We start from the raw sequence: 18,968 nt of genomic DNA on the forward strand, positions 1-18,968 counted from the left end.
CCTGCGAAAGCTTTCCAATTGGTATCTTCAGAGAGATTCAAATGTATTGTGACCATATCAAAAGAACGGGTGTTTATTTTTTAAAAAAAAATCATTGAGGGATTCCTGGGTGGCGCAGCGGTTTGGTGCCTGCCTTTGGCCCAGGGCGCAATCGTGGAGACCCGGGATCAAATCCCACGTCGGGCTCCCGGTGCATGGAGCCTGCTTCTCCCTCTGCCTGTGTCTCTGCCTCTCTCTCTCTCTCTGTGTGACTATCATAAATAAATAAAAAAAAATTTTAAAAAAATCAATAGAAATAAACTTTTGGAAAAATAAAATTTCAAAAAAAAAACAATGCAAGGTCTTAAAAGTAGAATAAACAAATATGAAGACTGAATCAGTAAGATGAAAGATAATGTAATCTCCCAAAAGATATAGCAAAGGAAGAGTAATTTATAAACGAGGAGTCTCGTATTGAAAGTAGAAACAGGAAGCCAACCAGTCATTGTGCCTGGGAAAAAGCAGCTGAAATGGAGGTGAAATAATTAAAGAAAAAGATATAAGAAAAAAATGTTAAAATATGAAAAAGAAAATGAATAGAAAGCTAAATAAGAAGAAAATTATATTTATATGTTCAAATTGAAAAGCCTCAATAAATGCTGAGCAATAAAAGTATCTCTCATAACCAAGGAGAATATACCTCCCAAAAAATCAATGGCATTCAAATAAATATGTAGTCCCCTTCTTTGATAGAAAACAAGAGAAAAGTGCTTGGACTCTACTAGTGCAGAATCAGCTGGAATTCCTAATTATCAAAAAGATCCCTAGTAAACTGGGATTTATTTACTTGTTGAAGAGCATTTACCAGAAAACCACAGCAATCACCTTATGAGTCCCTTTAAGTAAGGGACACACTCATGGCTGTGTTACTCAGCATTGCTCTGGAAGTTCCAGGATGGGAAAAATAAACAAGAATAAATATTAGAAGTGAATAGATAAAATTACCATTACTGAACAGTTAATAAGAAAGCCTATCTGTTAAAAATCCATTCATTTTCTTTGAACCAGCAGTAACAACTATGACCTACCCAGGAATATCTTTAATGAGGAATATGTAATCCAATATGAGGAACATGCAAACATGGAAAGACAAATGAGGATACTTAAATAAATGGAAAGACATGACATTTTTTAGAGAAGACTCAACCTTGTAAAGATGTCAGTCCAAGTTAGTTATGATCATATAACAATAGGATCTCTTTTAAAAATGACAATTAGTGGGTCACCTTAGTGGCTCAGTGGTTGAGCATCTGCCTTCAGCTTAGGTCATGATCCTGGGGTCCTAGGGTCAAGTCCTGCATCAGACTCCCCTACAGGGAGCCTGTTTCTTCCTCTGCCTGTGTCTTTGCCTCATCTGTGTGTCTCTCATGAATAAATAAAATATTTTTTAAATGACAATTAGCAAGTTCATTCCACTATTTTTCTTGGGGAATTAGTTGCAGTTTACTTAAACTCTCAGGCACAGTCTCTTCATTTGTAGTACTGGGACCATGATGAAATCTACTACAAAGAGTAATTGTGAGAATTAAATTAGTAACACATGTAAGCACTTTAGCACCATGCCCAACCCACAGCAGACTCCAGAAATGTTAGTTTTTATTATATTTTAAGTGGACCTGTGCATTTGTGTATACAAATATACATATGGTACATTGCAGCACTGCTTACAACAGCAAAAAATAGGACAGCCGCAAATTGCCATCAATTTTGTAGTGATTAAATACAACACAATGTATCCATAGCGTGGAAAAAAATTCGTAAAATTTATGACATACATATCTGTAATCTGACATGGAAAAAGCAAGTCACAGAACAAAATGTGTAGGCAAATTTATGCATTTAAAAAGTATTGAATAATAGATCAATAGATGATAGATATTTTTAAATACCAGTAAATATTAGTAAGTTCACAGAAATTGTTCTTGGATTATGTACATCGAACTATTGCCAATTGTTTGGTGGAATATTAAGAATGGTGATAGTAATTCTCTAAAGTAATTTTCTTTCTTTATTACAAATATTGTCATCCCCCTTTTCATGGGGGGCATGTTCCAAGAACCCCAGTGGATGCCTGAAACTGTGGGCAGTACCAAACCCTTTATGTACTATTTTTCCATATATACATATCTATGATAAGGTTCAATTTATAAAGTAAGCATAGTAAGAGAGTAATAATAATAATAACTAATAATAAAATAGAACAATTACAGCAATTTATTATAATACAAGTTATGTGGATGTGGTCTCTCTCACAATTTCTTCTTTTCCTGTACTCATCCTCCTTCTTGTGATGACGTGAGATGATAAAACGCCTATGTAATGAGGTGAAGTGTGAATGACATAGGTGCTGTGACACAGCATTAGGCCACCAGTGATCTGATGATGATGATCTCTCAGTAGGAGGAACATCTGCTTCTGGGCAGCAGGGAACTGAAACCATGGAAAGCAAAACTGTGAATAAGAGGGGACTACCGTGCAGCCCTATTATTTGAATTTTCTTAGATATCATATGTTACTTGTTTATTTTTTTAAAAACTGTAAAATAGAAAAGCATAGACATTTAAGGGTCTTATTGGGGGCACCTGGGTAGCTCAGTGGTTGAGCGTCTTTCTACTTTCAGCTTGGGTCGAGATCCTGGGGTCCTGGGATCGAGTCCCACATGAGGCTCTCTGCGGGAAGCCTGCTTCTCCCTCTGCCTGTGTCTCTGCCTCTCTCTCTCTCATGAATAAATAAATAAATCTTTTTCTTTTTTTTAAAGGAGGTCTCATTGGACTTTAGGAGGCCCTGGTGCAGGACGGCAGCTCTCTCAAGTCCTTTCCTTCCATACATGTCCCCATCCACAACCCCTGACCCCCACTATTGGGTCTATTGGCTTTGAAGCCCCTGTGCATTTAACAGTGACTGCTCTGGTGGAGCCACAATGTCCACATATTATTAGGCCAGGTCCCCAGCTCCGACTGAGGCCTCATCTGGGCCCTCCCTGGGAGAGCAGCCTTCCCCCAAGTGGTAAGCCTCACCTCATCCTTGTTTCACCTCAAGTGCGAGCCCGTCCAGCCACACATTCTCCCTTCTGGGTTCTCTCCACCCTGATCTGAGTTTGCTGTCCCTGCCTTACTATGTCACTCCCCAAGCCCTAGCCTTCTTCCACTGTGTCCTCTGAAATCTCGAAGCATGGTGACCATTCTTCTGTGGGGTCTTCACATGTCCTCAATCCAGAGACTCCTTGAGGCCAGACTTTCCCCAGGACACACAGCTCCCTCCAGCCTTCCCAGTGGAGGCTACTCTAGGCACTGTACTCCTGGCTTCATGGTCAGAAGGTGAAGGCTCCTGCAGACCCCCAGGACCACCTCTTGGAAGTTACTCCATCCTCAGATGTGAAACTGTTTGCTTCTTGAAGCTTGACATGATCCAGCCTCCACGTTCCTCTCGGCCTCATCGTTAGCTAATTCCTCAACACACGTCGCTCTCCAGCAGCTATGAACCACACCTGGTTCCTGGAATCTATCATGTTTTTCTTATTTCCATATCTTTGCTTTCCCTTCTGACTAGAATTCTCCTCCATCTCTTATAGCCCCTTCCCCCACTCATCTGCTTGCATCTGCTTCCCTGCATACACTCTGAGCTGGAGAATCACCTTCAGGGAATTTACTGAGAGGTGCTCTTGAGGACAACCCTGGAAGAGACCTGGAAGGCAGGAGTGAGCAGAAGGAGATGTTCAGCTTCAGTACAGTGATGACAGAGGCCTCCGCCAACTCCTTGGGGAGCATTGAAGCTAGGGTGGCCCATCAGAGTTGTTCCAAACTGAGCAAAGAGAGTGGGGCCCCTACCCTCACATCTATCAGCCATGACTCAGGGGAGGATGAATGCCTTTAGATGAAGTAGATCCCTTCACTGAGAGCCTGCAGCCAGCAGCATCCCAAGGGCAGGGAGGACGGGGCTGTGCATCACAGCTGCCCCTGAGGGGCCCTTCTCCGTATTCCTGTGTGTGTATATATATCTCTGCATTTCCCAGGGTGTGTCACAATATGCCAGTCTTCTCACTAGACCAGGGCTAAGAAAATTACAGCCCAGGGATCCCTGGGTGGCTCAGCGGTTGAGCGTCTGCCTTTGGCCCAGGGCGTGATCCTGGAGTCCGGGATCGAGTCCCGCATCAGGCTCCCCGCATGGAGCCTGCTTTTCCCTCTGTGTCTCTGCCTCTGTGTGTGTGTGTGTGTGTGTGTGTGTGTGTGTCTCATGAATAAATAAATAAAATATTTAAAAATAAATAAATAAATGGCTCTTGACAGAAAAAATTTACCAATCCCAGCTCTTTATCTTATGTATCACACCATAACTGGTGCCTAGAAATGGAATTTCAGATGAATGACAGATGAATTCACATATAGGTGAATGAGTCAGGTGGACTTGTGTTTGATTCTTGGCTGTGCCATTCAAAAGCTGTGACCTTAGGCCCATAGTTTAACCTAAATCTCAAGTTTCATCAAGAAGATGAGATTGATATTATCTCCTTTTAGAAGTTGGTATAAACATTAAGCAAGAAAGCATATGTGGATTACCAGCATAGTACTTGGTATTTATTCTGTGTTCACTTAAATGAAAGCCATCGAGTCTATTCAAAAAGTGCTAGGACATTTTTAAAAAGCCTGAAATCCTACTTGGGGAGAGTAGATGTTTGTGTGTTTGTTTTATAAAAAAATAAAATAAAATAAAACCTTAGCACCTGCCAGAAATGCAGGACCTTTTCTGCTACATAAATGTGACAGACAACCCTGATGATTCTCAGAGATATCATGCTTTATGTATCTGACCCAGATTATAATTAATTGAAGCAAACCAAAACCTGACATGAAAAGTGATACAATCTGGAGGTGACAACTAGTAAGTCATAGCTGTTCAGAATTCCATTTCATTAGCAGGTACAGCCATGCTGCAGGCCAGACCCAGGAGACTGTCCCCATGACGAAATTTCCAGAGGAGACAGTCCCTGAATATTTGATGGGGCTGTTACTGCCTTTGTAGGAGCAAACTTGTTAATACCATCATATGTATGTAAAGTAACACTAGCTGCTATGAACCATCGGAGCTTAATGGCCTAACATAAAGAATAAGTTTATTTCTCACTCATCCACAAGTCCAAAGTGGGTGTATTTGTTTCTATTGCTGCATAACAAAATACCACAAATTTAGCGGCTTAAAACAACATAGACTTATTATCGCCCAGTTTCTGTGGGTCAGAAGTCTAGGTTCAGGTTAGTGGGTTCCCTTGCTTAGCATCTTACCAGGGGAAAACTGAGCTGTCAGCCAGCTCTGCAGGCTCATCTGAGGTCTGGGGTCCTCTTCCAATTTCACTGTGGGAAGAATTCAGTTCCTTGCAGGTGAATGGCTGAGGCCCCATTTTCTTTTCTTTTTCTTTTTTATAATAAATTTACTTTTTATTGGTGTTCAATTTACCAACATACAGAATAACACCCAGTGCTCATCCCATCAGGTGCCCCCCTCAGTGCCCGTCACCCATTCACCCCCACCCCCCGCCCTCCTCCCCTTCCACCACCCCTAGTTCGTTTCCCAGAGTTAGGAGTCTTTATGTTCTGTCTCCCTTTCTGATATTTCCCACACATTTCTTCTCCCTTCCCTTATATTCCCTTTCACTATTATTTATATTCCCCAAATGAATGAGAACATATAATGTTTGTCCTTCTCCGATTGACTTACTTCACTCAGCATAATACCCTCCAGTTCCATCCACGTTGAAGCAAATGGTGGGTATTTGTCGTTACTAATGGCTGAGGAATATTCCATTGTATACATAGACCACATCTTCTTTATCCATTCATCTTTCGATGGACACGAGGCTCCTTCCACAGTTTGGCTATTGTGGACATTGCTGCTATAAACATCGGGGTGCAGGTGTCCCGGCGTTTCATTCATCTGTATCTTTGGGGTAAATCCCCAGCAGTGCAATTGCTGGGCCGTAGGGCAGGTCTATTTTTAACTCTTTGAGGAACCTCCACACAGTTTTCCAGAGTGGCTGCACCAGTTCACATTCCCACCAACAGTGTAGGAGGGTTCCCTTTTCTCCGCATCCTCTCCAACATTTGTGGTTTCCTGCCTTGTTAATTTTCCCCATTCTCACTGGTGTGAGGTGGTATCTCATTGTGGTTTTGATTTGTATTTCCCTGATGGCAAGTGATGCGGAGCATTTTCTCATGTGCGTGTTGGCCATGTCTATGTCTTCCTCTGTGAGATTTCTCTTCATGTCTTTTGCCCATTTCGTGATTGGATTGTTTGTTTCTTTGGTGTTGAGTTTAATAAGTTCTTTATAGATCTTGGAAACTAGCCCTTTATCTGATACGTCATTTGCAAATATCTTCTCCCATTCTGTAGGTTGTCTTTTAGTTTTGTTGACTGTATCCTTTGCTGTGCAAAAGCTTCTTATCTTGATGAAGTCCCAATAGTTCATTTTTGCTCTTGTTTCTTTTGCCTTCGTGGATGTATCTTGCAAGAAGTTACTGTGGCTGAGTTCAAAAAGGGTGTTGCCTGTGTTCTCCTCTAGGATTTTGATGGACTCTTGTCTCACATTTAGATCTTTCATCCATTTTGAGTTTATCTTTGTGTCTGGTGCAAGAGAGTGGTCTAGTTTCATTCTTCTGCATGTGGATGTCCAATTTTCTCAGCACCATTTATTGAAGAGACTGTCTTTCTTCCAGTGGATCGTCTTTCCTCCTTTATCGAATATTAGTTGACCATAAAGTTCAGGGTCGACTTCTGGTCGACTTCTCTATTCTGTCCCATTGATCTATGTGTCTGTTTTTGTGCTAGTACCACACTGTCTTGATGACCACAGCTTTGTATTTTCTTTCTCACCACAGGACAGGGATGTTTCCCAAGGCCAGCAGGATGGCCTCCCTCCAGGCTGCCAGGATGGACTTTTATATAACACAGTAATCCTGGGAGTGATTGCCCCATCACCTCTCTCATACAATGTGTCCCAACCAAGGCAGTGTCTCATCATATTTACAGGCCCTGCCACACCCCAGGGGGGGGGAGGTTATGTACTTGCACCCCTCAAGTCTTGCCTTCCTCTTCCATATCACCCTTACTTCCCCTCATTCTCTACCAGGAGTCTATGTATGTTTAGGAGACCCTGTCCTACTCCATAGTCATTTACTCCTCTTTCACTGTTCCAATGAAATGCTAATATTGCTCTAGTATTCACCCTCCTTTGTGTGCCCCGTTCTTCAGGAAACACTCTGCTCAGCAAGTACAAAGGAGGTACATCCTGATTGATCTAAGACAATCATGGCAGTTTCATTCTTGCCAGTATTTGGTGTAGAAGGGAGTTGTTCTGGCCAATGAGAGGAGGGAAGTTCTAATGATGAACTGCAGGGAAAGGTTTTCCAGGCCAGTGAGAACAGGCATAAGGCAAGATGCCAACACTAGTCTGCTGCTCAATATTTGCAAACAGGCAGCCATTTTTTGATGATGCGGGAGGCCAACCTTAAGACTGGGATGAACAAGGCAACGTAAAATGATGAAAAGCACTGAGTTCTTCGTGATGTCATTCTGCCGCTGAACTAGCCATCCTTAGTGTCTCCCTGCATTACAACCTCTTGGTTTTTTGTTTGTTTGTTTGTTTGTTTGTTTTATTAAAGATTTTCATTTATTTATTCATGAGAGACACAGAGTGGGGGGGGGGGGCAAAGACACAGGCAGAGGGAGAAGCAGGCTCCATGCAGGGAGCCTGACGTGAGACTCGATCCTGGGACTCCAGGATCATGCCCTGGGCTGAAGGCGGCGCTAAACCGCTGAGCCACCCGGGCTTACCCCACAACCTCTTGTTATATGAAGCAATATCCCTATTGTGTAAGCCAGGAAGCGAGGTTGAATCTGGATTTCCTTTTTTTTTTTTTTTAAAGATTTTACTTATTTATTCACGAGAGACAGAGAGACAGACAGACAGAGAGAGAGACACAGGCAGAGACAGAAGCAGGCTCCATGAAGGAAGCCCGATGTGGGACTCAATCCTTGGACTCCAGGACCACGCCCTGGGTCAAAGGCAAGCGCTAAACTGCTGAGCCACCCAGGGATCCCCATATCTGGATTTCCTAATACCTGCAATTGTTGGTACTAAATAATCTGTTTGTTTGTATTAGTCTTAAATTGTGGCACTTACAGTGAATCAGTGCAAAAATATTGTATTCCCTTTACTTAACGTACTAGAGTTGGAAATATTAATAACCATATTGATGTGATGATGACAACAGATACCTCTGTCCTGGGAATGATGTCAAAGTCACCAATGTGAAATTTGCAACATTTATTGCCCCTGATTTTACTGAATGGCATCTAGAGGATATAAATATAGATTTGGCATATTTCCTGTAGTCTTCCAAATTCAGCGCTCCCCAGTTTGAAAATCCAGAGTAACTGTGCCAAGACAGACTTTGGAGGAGCTGTTGATGATTTGGTATTTAGATCTTGATGGAATGCCTCTTTCTGATCCAGATCAGGGACGCACAGTGATCCAAATCGGAATTTAGTTGGTTTATGCATATTAAGATTGTAAGGAGATAAATAGAATTCATGCTCAGACTCTATTAACATTGGGCCAGTGATGATTTTCCCAATATAAAATGTGTTTTAAATGTTGTAGTATTTTGATTTGGTGTTTGTTTGTTTGTAGCTTTTGTTTTTGCCATAAACCTATGCATTGAAGCAATGTGGACGATGTGAACTAAGTAGTCCTTGACCCAGAAAGTTAAACAAACTCTTGGGGAATCATATCCATCAAAAGTTCAGTTGGCTTATAGTGCTGAGAGCAATTAATCTGCTTCTGTACAGTGACTGACTTGAAAGCATCTTGTATACCCTCAGTTCATTCAGGTGCATCTGCAAGAAGAAATAGAGAAGGCATTCACACATTAAATTATCAAGGTAAAATATTCCAGGTAAATAGCTCCATAAAGCCACACAGAATGAACATTCAGCTGGCACAATATGGTGAGAAGTGTCAGCCTTACATTTACATTTTATATAAGCCCAATAAACAGATGAGGCAAAACTAGGGCATTTTGGAAAAAAAAATCATCTTCATAGAGTCCTATTGCTTGGGATACGTTAGCCGTAAATCTCTAAAAAGAATGGAATTTTTCTTTTCAAGGTGTATGGAAATGACAATTGAGGGTAAAGATCATCTGGGGTGGTCTATTTTTAAAGAAAGTGATTTGCTGAGGGTGTTTGTCATTCATTCAGAATGACAGCCAGCTGTGAACCATGGCAGACATGGTAGTAAAAACCAGCTCTTGAGGGAAATAAAAGGAAAGTCTTTCAATTCTTGAAAAGCATTAAAAAGGAATGCTATCAAGCGAAAGGTAGGTGAGACAGCCACTGAGGGAATGAGAAAATTTAGGGCATTTTCTGTATATATTCATTCATGTACTGTAGATGGAGATTTACCGGTGTGTGTTTATCAGTGCATGGGTGTGAAGATTCGTGTTCAGCGGATTATGAGGGTCTGCACTGCATGCTTCTGTGAATGTAAATAAGTAATGGCTAATATTTGTTAGGTTGATACTTTGTCCCAGACTCTGTGCTAAGAGCTTAATGGAGATTATCTCTTTGAATTATCCCCACAGCCTATGTTTTCCATGCACAAAGAAGTTAATGAAGCTATTAGGAATGAAAACCAGAATGCAGACCCCAGCAGCTTGACCATTTGGGGGCACTCCACTCCCCAGAGCCCTTCACACTGATTCCATTATCATGTTGCCCAACAGCTGTGTTTCTCTGTGTTTGTGTATTTTTTGTTTGTTTCAGAGAATAATCTTGGAGGCGCTCTCTCCATTGTCTGCAGTAAAATACAATCAGTACATATCTCAGAATGAGGCAATTGACTAAACACTAATAAGTACACCCATCTTTTTGATCACATATCGATGAGCTCAGCAGCAAAATGAGTTGAAAAGCTAAAACCTCAGGATGTGTGTTTGTAATCCCCGACTGAATTTGTCTCCATCTTCAAGCATATCTTCTAACCAATACAGTTCACTCCGGAGTCTTGCCATCTGGCTTCTGGCTCATCAACACAGTTTGGGGGGATGTTTGGGACTGTAAATTTAAGGGATTTGAACTCTCTGAGCCCCATGGATTCACATGGGTATCTAATAGTCATCTGAGAACTAATCCAGCAAAAACGATTGCCCTATATTCATCCCCTTTCCAGCAGTTGTGCTTCTCTCCACCATCTGTCACCTCAGTAAATGCCACTCCTCAAATGGCGATGGCTTGGGCCAAGACCTTCTCTCTATCTTTTCCTCCTCCTGTCCTTCCCTCAGTCTGTTCTGGTGACTTATGCTCAAGCTCTTTGGCATTCTTCAAACACATGCAACATACTCCCATCTCAGGTTGAGAGGATACCAGGAGCAAAGGCTGCTGGTGTGGATGTTCTAAAGGTGATTTTAAAGACATGTCCAGCAAAGGCAGGCAGAATTTGGCCAACAAAGTTATACCCCCCTTGTAGGAAAGGTGACCGTGGCAACTAAGCCCAGGAGAGAGGTCTTCAGAGGTTCATGTATCTTCATGAGGCAGCATGGGCAGGCATAAGCATGGGTTTTGTAGACTTGATGGACCTGGGTTTGATTCTGGACTCTGCTGCTTGACATCAGTAGACACTTGGCCTCTCTGAGCCTCAGTCTCTTCATATTCCAAATTTTGCAGTGAATTGCTTTCCTGCAGTAACATTTGGGGTTTGCCAAAAATCTGCATATAATCTTGGGAGTATGACATATACATGCTGTACCAGTTGAAGATATCAGCTGGGTAAGTTAAAGATAATTTTGGTGAAAAGTGGGGAAAAAAAACTTATAATGATAAACAGCTATGGGTTTGTTTCTCTCACATTGCAAAAAATCTAGAGATAGGAAGTTGCTGGCCCTGGCCCAGCTACTCAGCAAAGCCATTAGGATTTTCCTTTTCTCTATTCTGCCACCATAGCCTGTTGGCTTATGTCCTCTGGTTTGGTGTCCTGAGATGGCAAGACCATGCCATAACTTTAGACATCATATCTATGTGTAAGACAAGAAGGAAAGAGAGAAAGGCAGGGCCAAACAAATCTTCCCTCTCTTATCAGGAAAAGAACCCTCTGGAGACATCTGTACTGGATGTACATTTCCTTGGCCAGAACCATGTCCCGGCCATTTGCAGCTGTAAGGAAGGCTGGGCGCACTGCTGTTCCAAGCAAAATGGAGATTTTGTGAAACAAAGAGAAGCAGAAACCGGAAGCTGGGTATGTAGCTAACAGAGTCTGCCAGCTAAAAGTCCTACAGGAAAAAAAGACAAAACTGCTTCAGGAGAGGTACGAAGTTGGTTGAGACCTAATCGAATCTACAGGGGAGTTACAAATCTTGGGTGGGGAGACATAAAAAGAGAATAGATTATAATATCTACATGGTAAAATAAGAACTGCACTTGGAACACAAGCATTATGTTATAGCAGACCCAAGAAGCAATTAGTTCTTACTGGAACAGTGGAAGAATCTTCATTGAGCTGAGCAACAGTGAACTTTGAGTACTTCCTGTGTACCAAGCATTTCAGCACTAATTGCTAAGGTCTCCCCAGTGAACAAGACAGAAAGCCTGCCTACAGTTATGGAGTTCACATTTAAAGGACATAGACAAGAAACAAATGAGTAAGTTCCAATGGTGACAATCTTGACATAGCAGGTGGCTTTTTGGAAGAGTGAAATGGTGTTCTTAGGCAGAGGAGCAACATGAGCAAGGCTTAGAGGCAGGAAAGTGCACCCTTCTAGTCACTTGTACCTGAAATATAGAGTGTGAGGATGGAGGGGCATGGTAAGACTGGGCTGTGTGCAAACGTCTGGCTCCGTCAGAGTGAGCAGAACTGATTCCTGGCGTCACCACTTACTTGTATCATGTCCTTCCCCACTCTGACCCTCGGTATCATCATCTGTAAATTGGAATAGTAATCTGTCATAGCACTGTAGAGTGAGTTTAATGAGAGTGTGCACGTAAATTGTCTGCCACACAGTAACTTCTCCTTGAATGAAATCTGGTTACAATGTTCTGTTCATTGTTCCTCTTCTTTTGAAAACTGCTAAATTAACCATTCCCACTGAAGCCACTCTTTTCCCAGCCAATAGAACATTTTCAGTTACATGTAATAATATAAGACTGTATAATATATGGAAAAAACTAATTAATGATCATTAAAAGAGCCATTTGAACTGGTTCACTTATTCATTCTTTCATTCAACATCTTTTAGCACCTGTAATATTCCAATTATTATCCTAGCAAGCATTCCTAGACAAGCATTGTGAGAATATAATGCAAGGCACATACAGAAATTAAAATTTTCCAGTTGCCACATTAATACAAGTAAAAAAAGCAGATGAAATTAATTTTAATAATATATTTTTACTTATCCCAATGTATCCAAAATACTATGATTGCAATATGTGATGGATATAAAAAGTTGGGCAGCCCCGGTGGCTCAGCGGTTTAGTGCCGCCTTCAGCCCAGGGTGTGATCCTGGAGACCAGGGATCGAGTCCCACGTCGGGCTCCCTGCATGGAGCCTGCTTCTCCCTCTGCCTGTGTCTCTGCCTCTCTCTCTCTCTCTCTCTCTCTCTCTCTCTCTCTCTCAAATAAATACATAAATAAATAAATAAATAATAAATCTTTAATATAAAAAGTTATTGCTGAAATGTTTAACATTCCTTCTTTTTTCCGTTGCACCAAGTCTCCTAAACCAGGGTGTATTTTGCGTGCAGCAAAAAAATACATCTCAGTTCACACCAACTATCATTCCGAGTGCCCCATGGCCATACGTTGCAATTGGCTCCATATTGGGCAGCACAGCTCTGTGCACTGGAATGAGCAAAACAGACAAAACTCTGGTCTTGAAGACTTTACAGTGAGAATAACCAGGCTTGCCTTTCTAGATTTTTTTATTATTATTATTAACTGGTGTGCAGACTTTATGCCAAGATTTTGGTGTAGTGACACTAAAACTACCCAACAGAGAACGTGTTTTTCATCTCCTACTATTTCTAGCAGAGTAACCTGCTCAATTTTCATTAAAATTCTAAATATTGATCTGCCATTCCACTCTTAGACATTTATAGCTCTGTTGTACAAACAGAAACCCCCAACCTCTTGCCAGACCCTCTGTAATTAATACCAGACATAAGCCACACCAACCTTCTCTATTTTGGTTTGCTAGTTGTCTTGATCAGTTGTGTAACTATAACCCCCAGATCTCAGTGGTTTATCATCACCAATGTTTACTTCTGACTCACATCAAAGAACAACATCAACCACATGCCAGAAATTGTTGTTAATGTTGTAAAACCGACCAATATTGTCTCATATGGTTTATGATGACTGGGTCTGTTTAAGAAATTTTCCCTACACAGGTGCCAAGATACTCTCCTACATTTTCATTTGTTAGCTTTCTTCTTCCACATTTAGATTTTTAATTCAACTGTGAATGTGCGTGTGGTACGAGGAGAGGAAGGAACCAAATTTGTCTGTCTCTGTGTAGTGCTAACGTTTTTCTGACAAACCGTTGTAACACTCATGGGGTTCTACACACGCCCACACCCTGTTTCAGGGTTCTGTGTTTAATTTGAGCCCTTTGCTTTATATAGTTCTACATAAGTATCATGTATCTTTTTATTCCTGTGACTCTGTAGTATGTCTTCAAATCTGGTGGGGATATCACCATCTTTACTCTTCTTTTTTAATAGTGCCTTTGCTCTTTATTCTGGTCTTTTAGTCTGTAGGGAAATTTTTATATTCAAATGTTAATTTGTTCAAAATATCCTACATAATATCCTACATTGCATTTTTACAATAATTTGGAGAGAATTAACTTAGTAAAAAATGTTAGGTCCTGCCGTCCATCAACATGGAATACTTTTCTATTTATTCAGGTATTTTTATATGTCCTCTAATAAAACACTTAAAATTGCCTACAGAAGAGTATCCTTGCTGCTATCAGTGCTTCACTTAAATTCCATATATTGACTCATATTTTTATATTCAGTGTTTCCACATCTCTGATTGGTTCTCTGGGACAGCTTGCTTATGCCTGCATCATGCTAACATTGTCCCTTAATTCTTTAGGATATCTTTATGCCTGTGTTAAATTCACATTCTATCCTGCTCCGATGATTTTCTTCCCTGTATCATGTTATTTTCCCCTGTGAGCTAATATTATCCTGGGAGTATTTGCTGGTGATTTCTAGCTGATGGGAAGTTTCTCAGGTGCAAAAGCCCAAGCTGTACTGTATATCCCTTGTGAGTTTTAGGCAGGGAAGAGTACACCAAGAGAAGCCAACCTCTGGAATTATTATCTGGACTCACCATTCCCTGTTTACAATCCCCCTCTCCCAACCAAGTCACCCTGCTCTTCAAGAAACTCCCCTGCACCTCCACACTGGGCACTTCTTTTATACCAAGAGATGCTATACAGTCTCGATGTAGAGGGGAGGCCAGGGAGGAGTTTGGGCAAGTCTTTGGCTTGCCCCCCATGGCACCAGGTATCCAGAGATCCCTGACATTACATCATGACCCCCAGGTGGCCCTAAGCTGGCATCACTGCTTCAGTTTTCTGCATAGATGGGAGTGTGGAGACAATAAGCTTCCTAAAGCCACTTAAGAGAGGGAAGGGGCCTAACAAAAAATGTTCCCCTATGTGCCCCATGGTGTTCAATTTTCTTCCAAGTTTAAGCTATTTTATTCCAATACAGTAGAGCCCAAAGACCTACTGGTTTCTCCATTTTCCTTTGATGGAGGAGCCTTCTACCTCCTTTCTTTGTGTGTGGCACATCCAGGGATTGATTCAGGAGAATCAGGTAGCATAGCCAATGTTTAGTCTTCACTGGGTGAGATATAGTATATTTGATTTCTTTGAATTGTATTTAGAATGCCCCCTCTGTGTTAATGAAATTAGTGTCTAGAATGTGGGTGGGTGTTTGTACACTTTTGGGACCATTCTCCTCATAAAGTTATAGCAATAATATTTATAATACAGTGAGGAAAGAATGAATTAGAAAGTCACCCATTTGTATCTATGTTGTGCTATAGAATTTATTTGTTCCTTAAATTGGGAGGGGGGTATTTGCCCATAAAACATTGGATCCAATCACATTCTTGCCAATGATTACTTAGAAATCATTTCCCATATTTTCTCTATCAATTGAGCTAATTCAGTAGGCTGCCATTTCTAATCAATCAGCAATTTTTATTTTCTTGGAAGTTATCTTTTTAAATTTAATGAAATGTTTGAGTATATTGTTACTAAAGGACTGCAAATCACCTGTATTTGTGATTATGCCTCCTTTCTCACTCTACATTTTGTGTATTTAATGGAAATACTTTCTTTTCCTCTTGATTTGACTAAGTATTTTCTATTTTCATGTTTTTCAATAAACTAGTTCTTGAATTTACCTAGCCTCTGATTTTTCTTTAACTTCTGTTTTTATCTGTTAAACACTGTCTCCTGATTTCTTCATAGTCACTTCCTTGTTCTTTTTATTTTTTAAGTTACAGTCTTAGTTTGCTGATTTTCACTTTCTTTTTTTTTAATTTTATTTATTAATGAGAGACACACACACACACACACACACAGAGAGAGACACGGAGAGAGAGATGGAGAAAGAGAGGGAGGGCGCGACAGAGACACAGGCAGAGGGAGAAGCAGGCTCCATGCAGGGAGCCTGACATGGGATCCTGGGTCTCCAGGATCAAGCCCTGGGCTGAAGGCGGCGCTAAACCGCTGAGCCACCTGGGCTGTCCTTGATTTTCACTCTTTCATTTGTAACAGTGAAATCTTTTGTAGCTTTGGAGTCACTCCTGAACATAAGTGTGATTATATCCCCTAAATTTTTATAATTATTAATTTCATATTATTTTCTGAGTACTCTAAAACAGAAGCAGGTGTGTATGCACCTGCAAGCTGATGAGATGGTGGTGGGGATCTGTTTCCAAATGTTTGGGTGTTTATGTTGTTATTTATTTATATTCTGATTATTGAATTCTTGTCTTATAGCTCTGTGTTCATAGTCTATGCTCTGTCTACTTATCTATATTGAGGAGCCCATTGAGGATTCCTTTGTGGTTGCCCATAAGATAGTGTTTGTATTTCATGGGCCCTTGAAAAGAAAATGTATTAATTAATACGCAGAGAACTTAATACTCTTGATTAAATCAACATTATACATTTAACTGTTCAGAAATTATATGCTTTCTTTTACATTACATTTATCATGGATTGAAGAAAATCAAGTATTTTGATTGATTTCCTTCTATTTCTTTTTAGAGTTTAAAAGTTGTATATGTTCTAATATCATCTTGTTTGGAACATAACAGCTCACAACTGTTTAAACTTCATTGTGGATTGCACCAGACACCACTGGCCTCCCATTCTGTCCCATTAACTTTTTATAACTTAAATTCTACTTTGTGTCATATTAATACTGCAAATATCCCTCTCTTTGCTGGCATTTGCCATTTTCCTTACTCATTTTCTTATTTAAGCTCTAGGAATTATTTTTGTTTTGGTGGGGCTCTTCTAAAGTAGATTTTAAATTTATTTGAGAAGAACATAATCCATTAGCATTTATTGACGTATGTTTGATTTCATCTCTATCATTTTTGGTTTCTGGAGGTTTTCATGGTCCTTGCCATTTTCTTTTTTTTAAACTATTCTTTACTATAAAAATCATTTTTCTAATAAGTTTAAGACAACACAATTTTTAGAATGTACCAATGGTTGCTTCTTAAATTTTGCAAACATTTATTGAAACTATGTGCTTTGAATTATTACTATTTACAGTAGAATAGAGCATAAATCGGTCTACTTTTTATCTTTAAAGATAATGATAATAGCACCTACCTGATAGGGCAGATTGGCAGATCAAAGAGATAGTAGATGTAAAGTACATGACACATAGTAAGACTCAAATGTCAGCTACAACTAATACCATTGTTGTCCTTGTTACTTTCCCTTCATATAAAATGAAAAAAGTAACACAACCTGATTTCTGTCTCCACCTCTACCCTCCCACTGTCCTCCATCACTTGTGTTTTGTTACTACACATCATGAGATTTTTATTACTGTTAAAACACTTCCAGGGGCACCTGGCTGGCTCAGTCAGAAGAGCATGCAGCTCTTGATCTCAGGGTCATGATTTCAAGCCCTATGTTGGGTCTAGAGATTACTTGGATAAATAAATAAACTTTTTTAAAAAAACCCACTTTTCAGTATGTGTCATCTGTTTCACTATGTATTTATAACAGGTGAATTCTCTCTGTAAACTGTTTATATCATTCATTGTTAAGTTAACCATGTTTAAATTATTTCAAGCAATAGTCCTTTTATGCCTCGTGTTTTCCCATCCTTTGTTTTCTATGCTCATGAATAGTAATTTGTCTGAGGTGTTTTTTGTTTTTAGTTTTGTGTGTGTATGTGTGTGTGTGTGTGTGTGTGTGTGTTTTGTTTTGTTTTTTTGTCTGGGTTTAAGAATACTTGAATCATAATTTTGTCTTATAGTGTTTCATGTGGTAGAAGAGATTTGAAGTGAGACTAAGGTCCCTTTCTTCAAGGATGACTCCTTTTCCTGCCTGTACACTCCATGTCCTTCTTTACCTTTGACACCCTACAGTTCTGACAGGATACTTCAACACGCTGGCAGGAGGAGAGATGTCTCTCTTCACTAGGCTGACCGGGCACATGGTGATTCCCTCATTGACAGATTTGGGTCTGTTTTCCTCATTTAGCCAGGAACTCTGTCTTATCTTTGAGCAGTGCAGCTGCTCTAGTCATTCTGGTGTCTTCTTCGGGATTCAACTGCTTCTTTATAGCTTCTCTAATGTGATCTTCCCTCATGATTTTCAGATTACTGTATCCTCACTTTGTATTGTGTGGGAGATTCTCAAACATATGCCCCCACGTCACTGGATCACCTTTCTGCAAAACCAGTCTCTCTTGCTTTTCCTTTTCTTGTTATTTTGAATTTTACTGTGCTATTACTGGTTGCTACACATTCTTTCCTTAACTCTCCCAGGCCCCTCCCTTGCTAATCTAGTTTGGCCACTTCAGCTTGCCTATCTGATTTTGCAGAAATGTTATTTCCTCAAATGTTTTGAGAGCACAAAGCAGAGAGTACATAAAATTTACTTTTTATTTCAGTAGTAAGCATTTTTATAACTATGTTCTTCCTTTACTACCTGAGTGTTATAATCTTTACTCATTTTATGTTTTAGAAATTTTCACAGGCACCATATTATTGGTTTGTATTTTATGTCCTTTCATTTTTAAATGAAGAGTTTTTCAAGATCTAGAATTTGTGCCTAAACATAGTGAGAAAGCTGTCCTGTGATTATTTTTAGTATTCCTGTTGATCTTGTTAGAGTCCTTATGTTTTTTTTAATAAATTTATTTTTATTGGTGTTCAATTTACCAACATACAGAATAACACCCAGTGCTCATCCCGTCAAGTGTCCCCCTCAGTGCCTGTCACCCATTCACCCCCACCCCCCACCCTCCTCCCCTTCCACCACCCCTAGTTCCTTTCCCAGAGTTAGGAGTATTTATGTTCTGTCTCCCTTTCTGATATTTCCCACACATTTCTTCTCCCTTCCCTTATATTCCCTTTCACTATTATTTATATTCCCCAAATGAATGAGAACATCCTTATGTTATATCTTAAACTAGAAGCAAGGTCAATGGGGCAGCCCGGGTGGCTCAATGGTTTAGTGCTGCCTTCAGCCCGGGACGTGATCCTGGAGACCCAGGGTCAAGTCCCACGTCAGGCTCCCTGCATGGAACCTGCTTCTCCGTTCACCTGTGTCTCTGCCTCTCTCTCCTTCTCTGTGTTTTTCATGAATAAATAAATAAAATCTT

General features: G+C 40.3%; 1 protein-coding gene across 4 annotated transcripts in view; it reads left to right on the top strand.

The window, feature by feature from the left end:
• Positions 1 to 18,968, top strand: part of STAC (SH3 and cysteine rich domain) — a 152,134-nt gene that overhangs the window by 23,250 nt on the left and 109,916 nt on the right. Inside the window, exon 2 of one of the 4 annotated variants that reach the window (XM_055321714.1) lies at positions 11,168 to 11,323. The exons of the other annotated variants lie outside the window; for them this stretch is intronic. Coding sequence (XP_055177689.1) covers positions 11,168 to 11,323 — 156 coding nt within the window. The remainder of the gene's footprint in view (positions 1 to 11,167; positions 11,324 to 18,968) is intronic. 4 annotated transcript variants of the gene reach the window in all.

Source organism: Nyctereutes procyonoides, unplaced genomic scaffold (assembly GCF_905146905.1).
Source record: "Nyctereutes procyonoides isolate TBG_1078 unplaced genomic scaffold, NYPRO_anot_genome, whole genome shotgun sequence".
NCBI classification, from domain to species: Eukaryota; Metazoa; Chordata; class Mammalia; order Carnivora; family Canidae; genus Nyctereutes; species Nyctereutes procyonoides.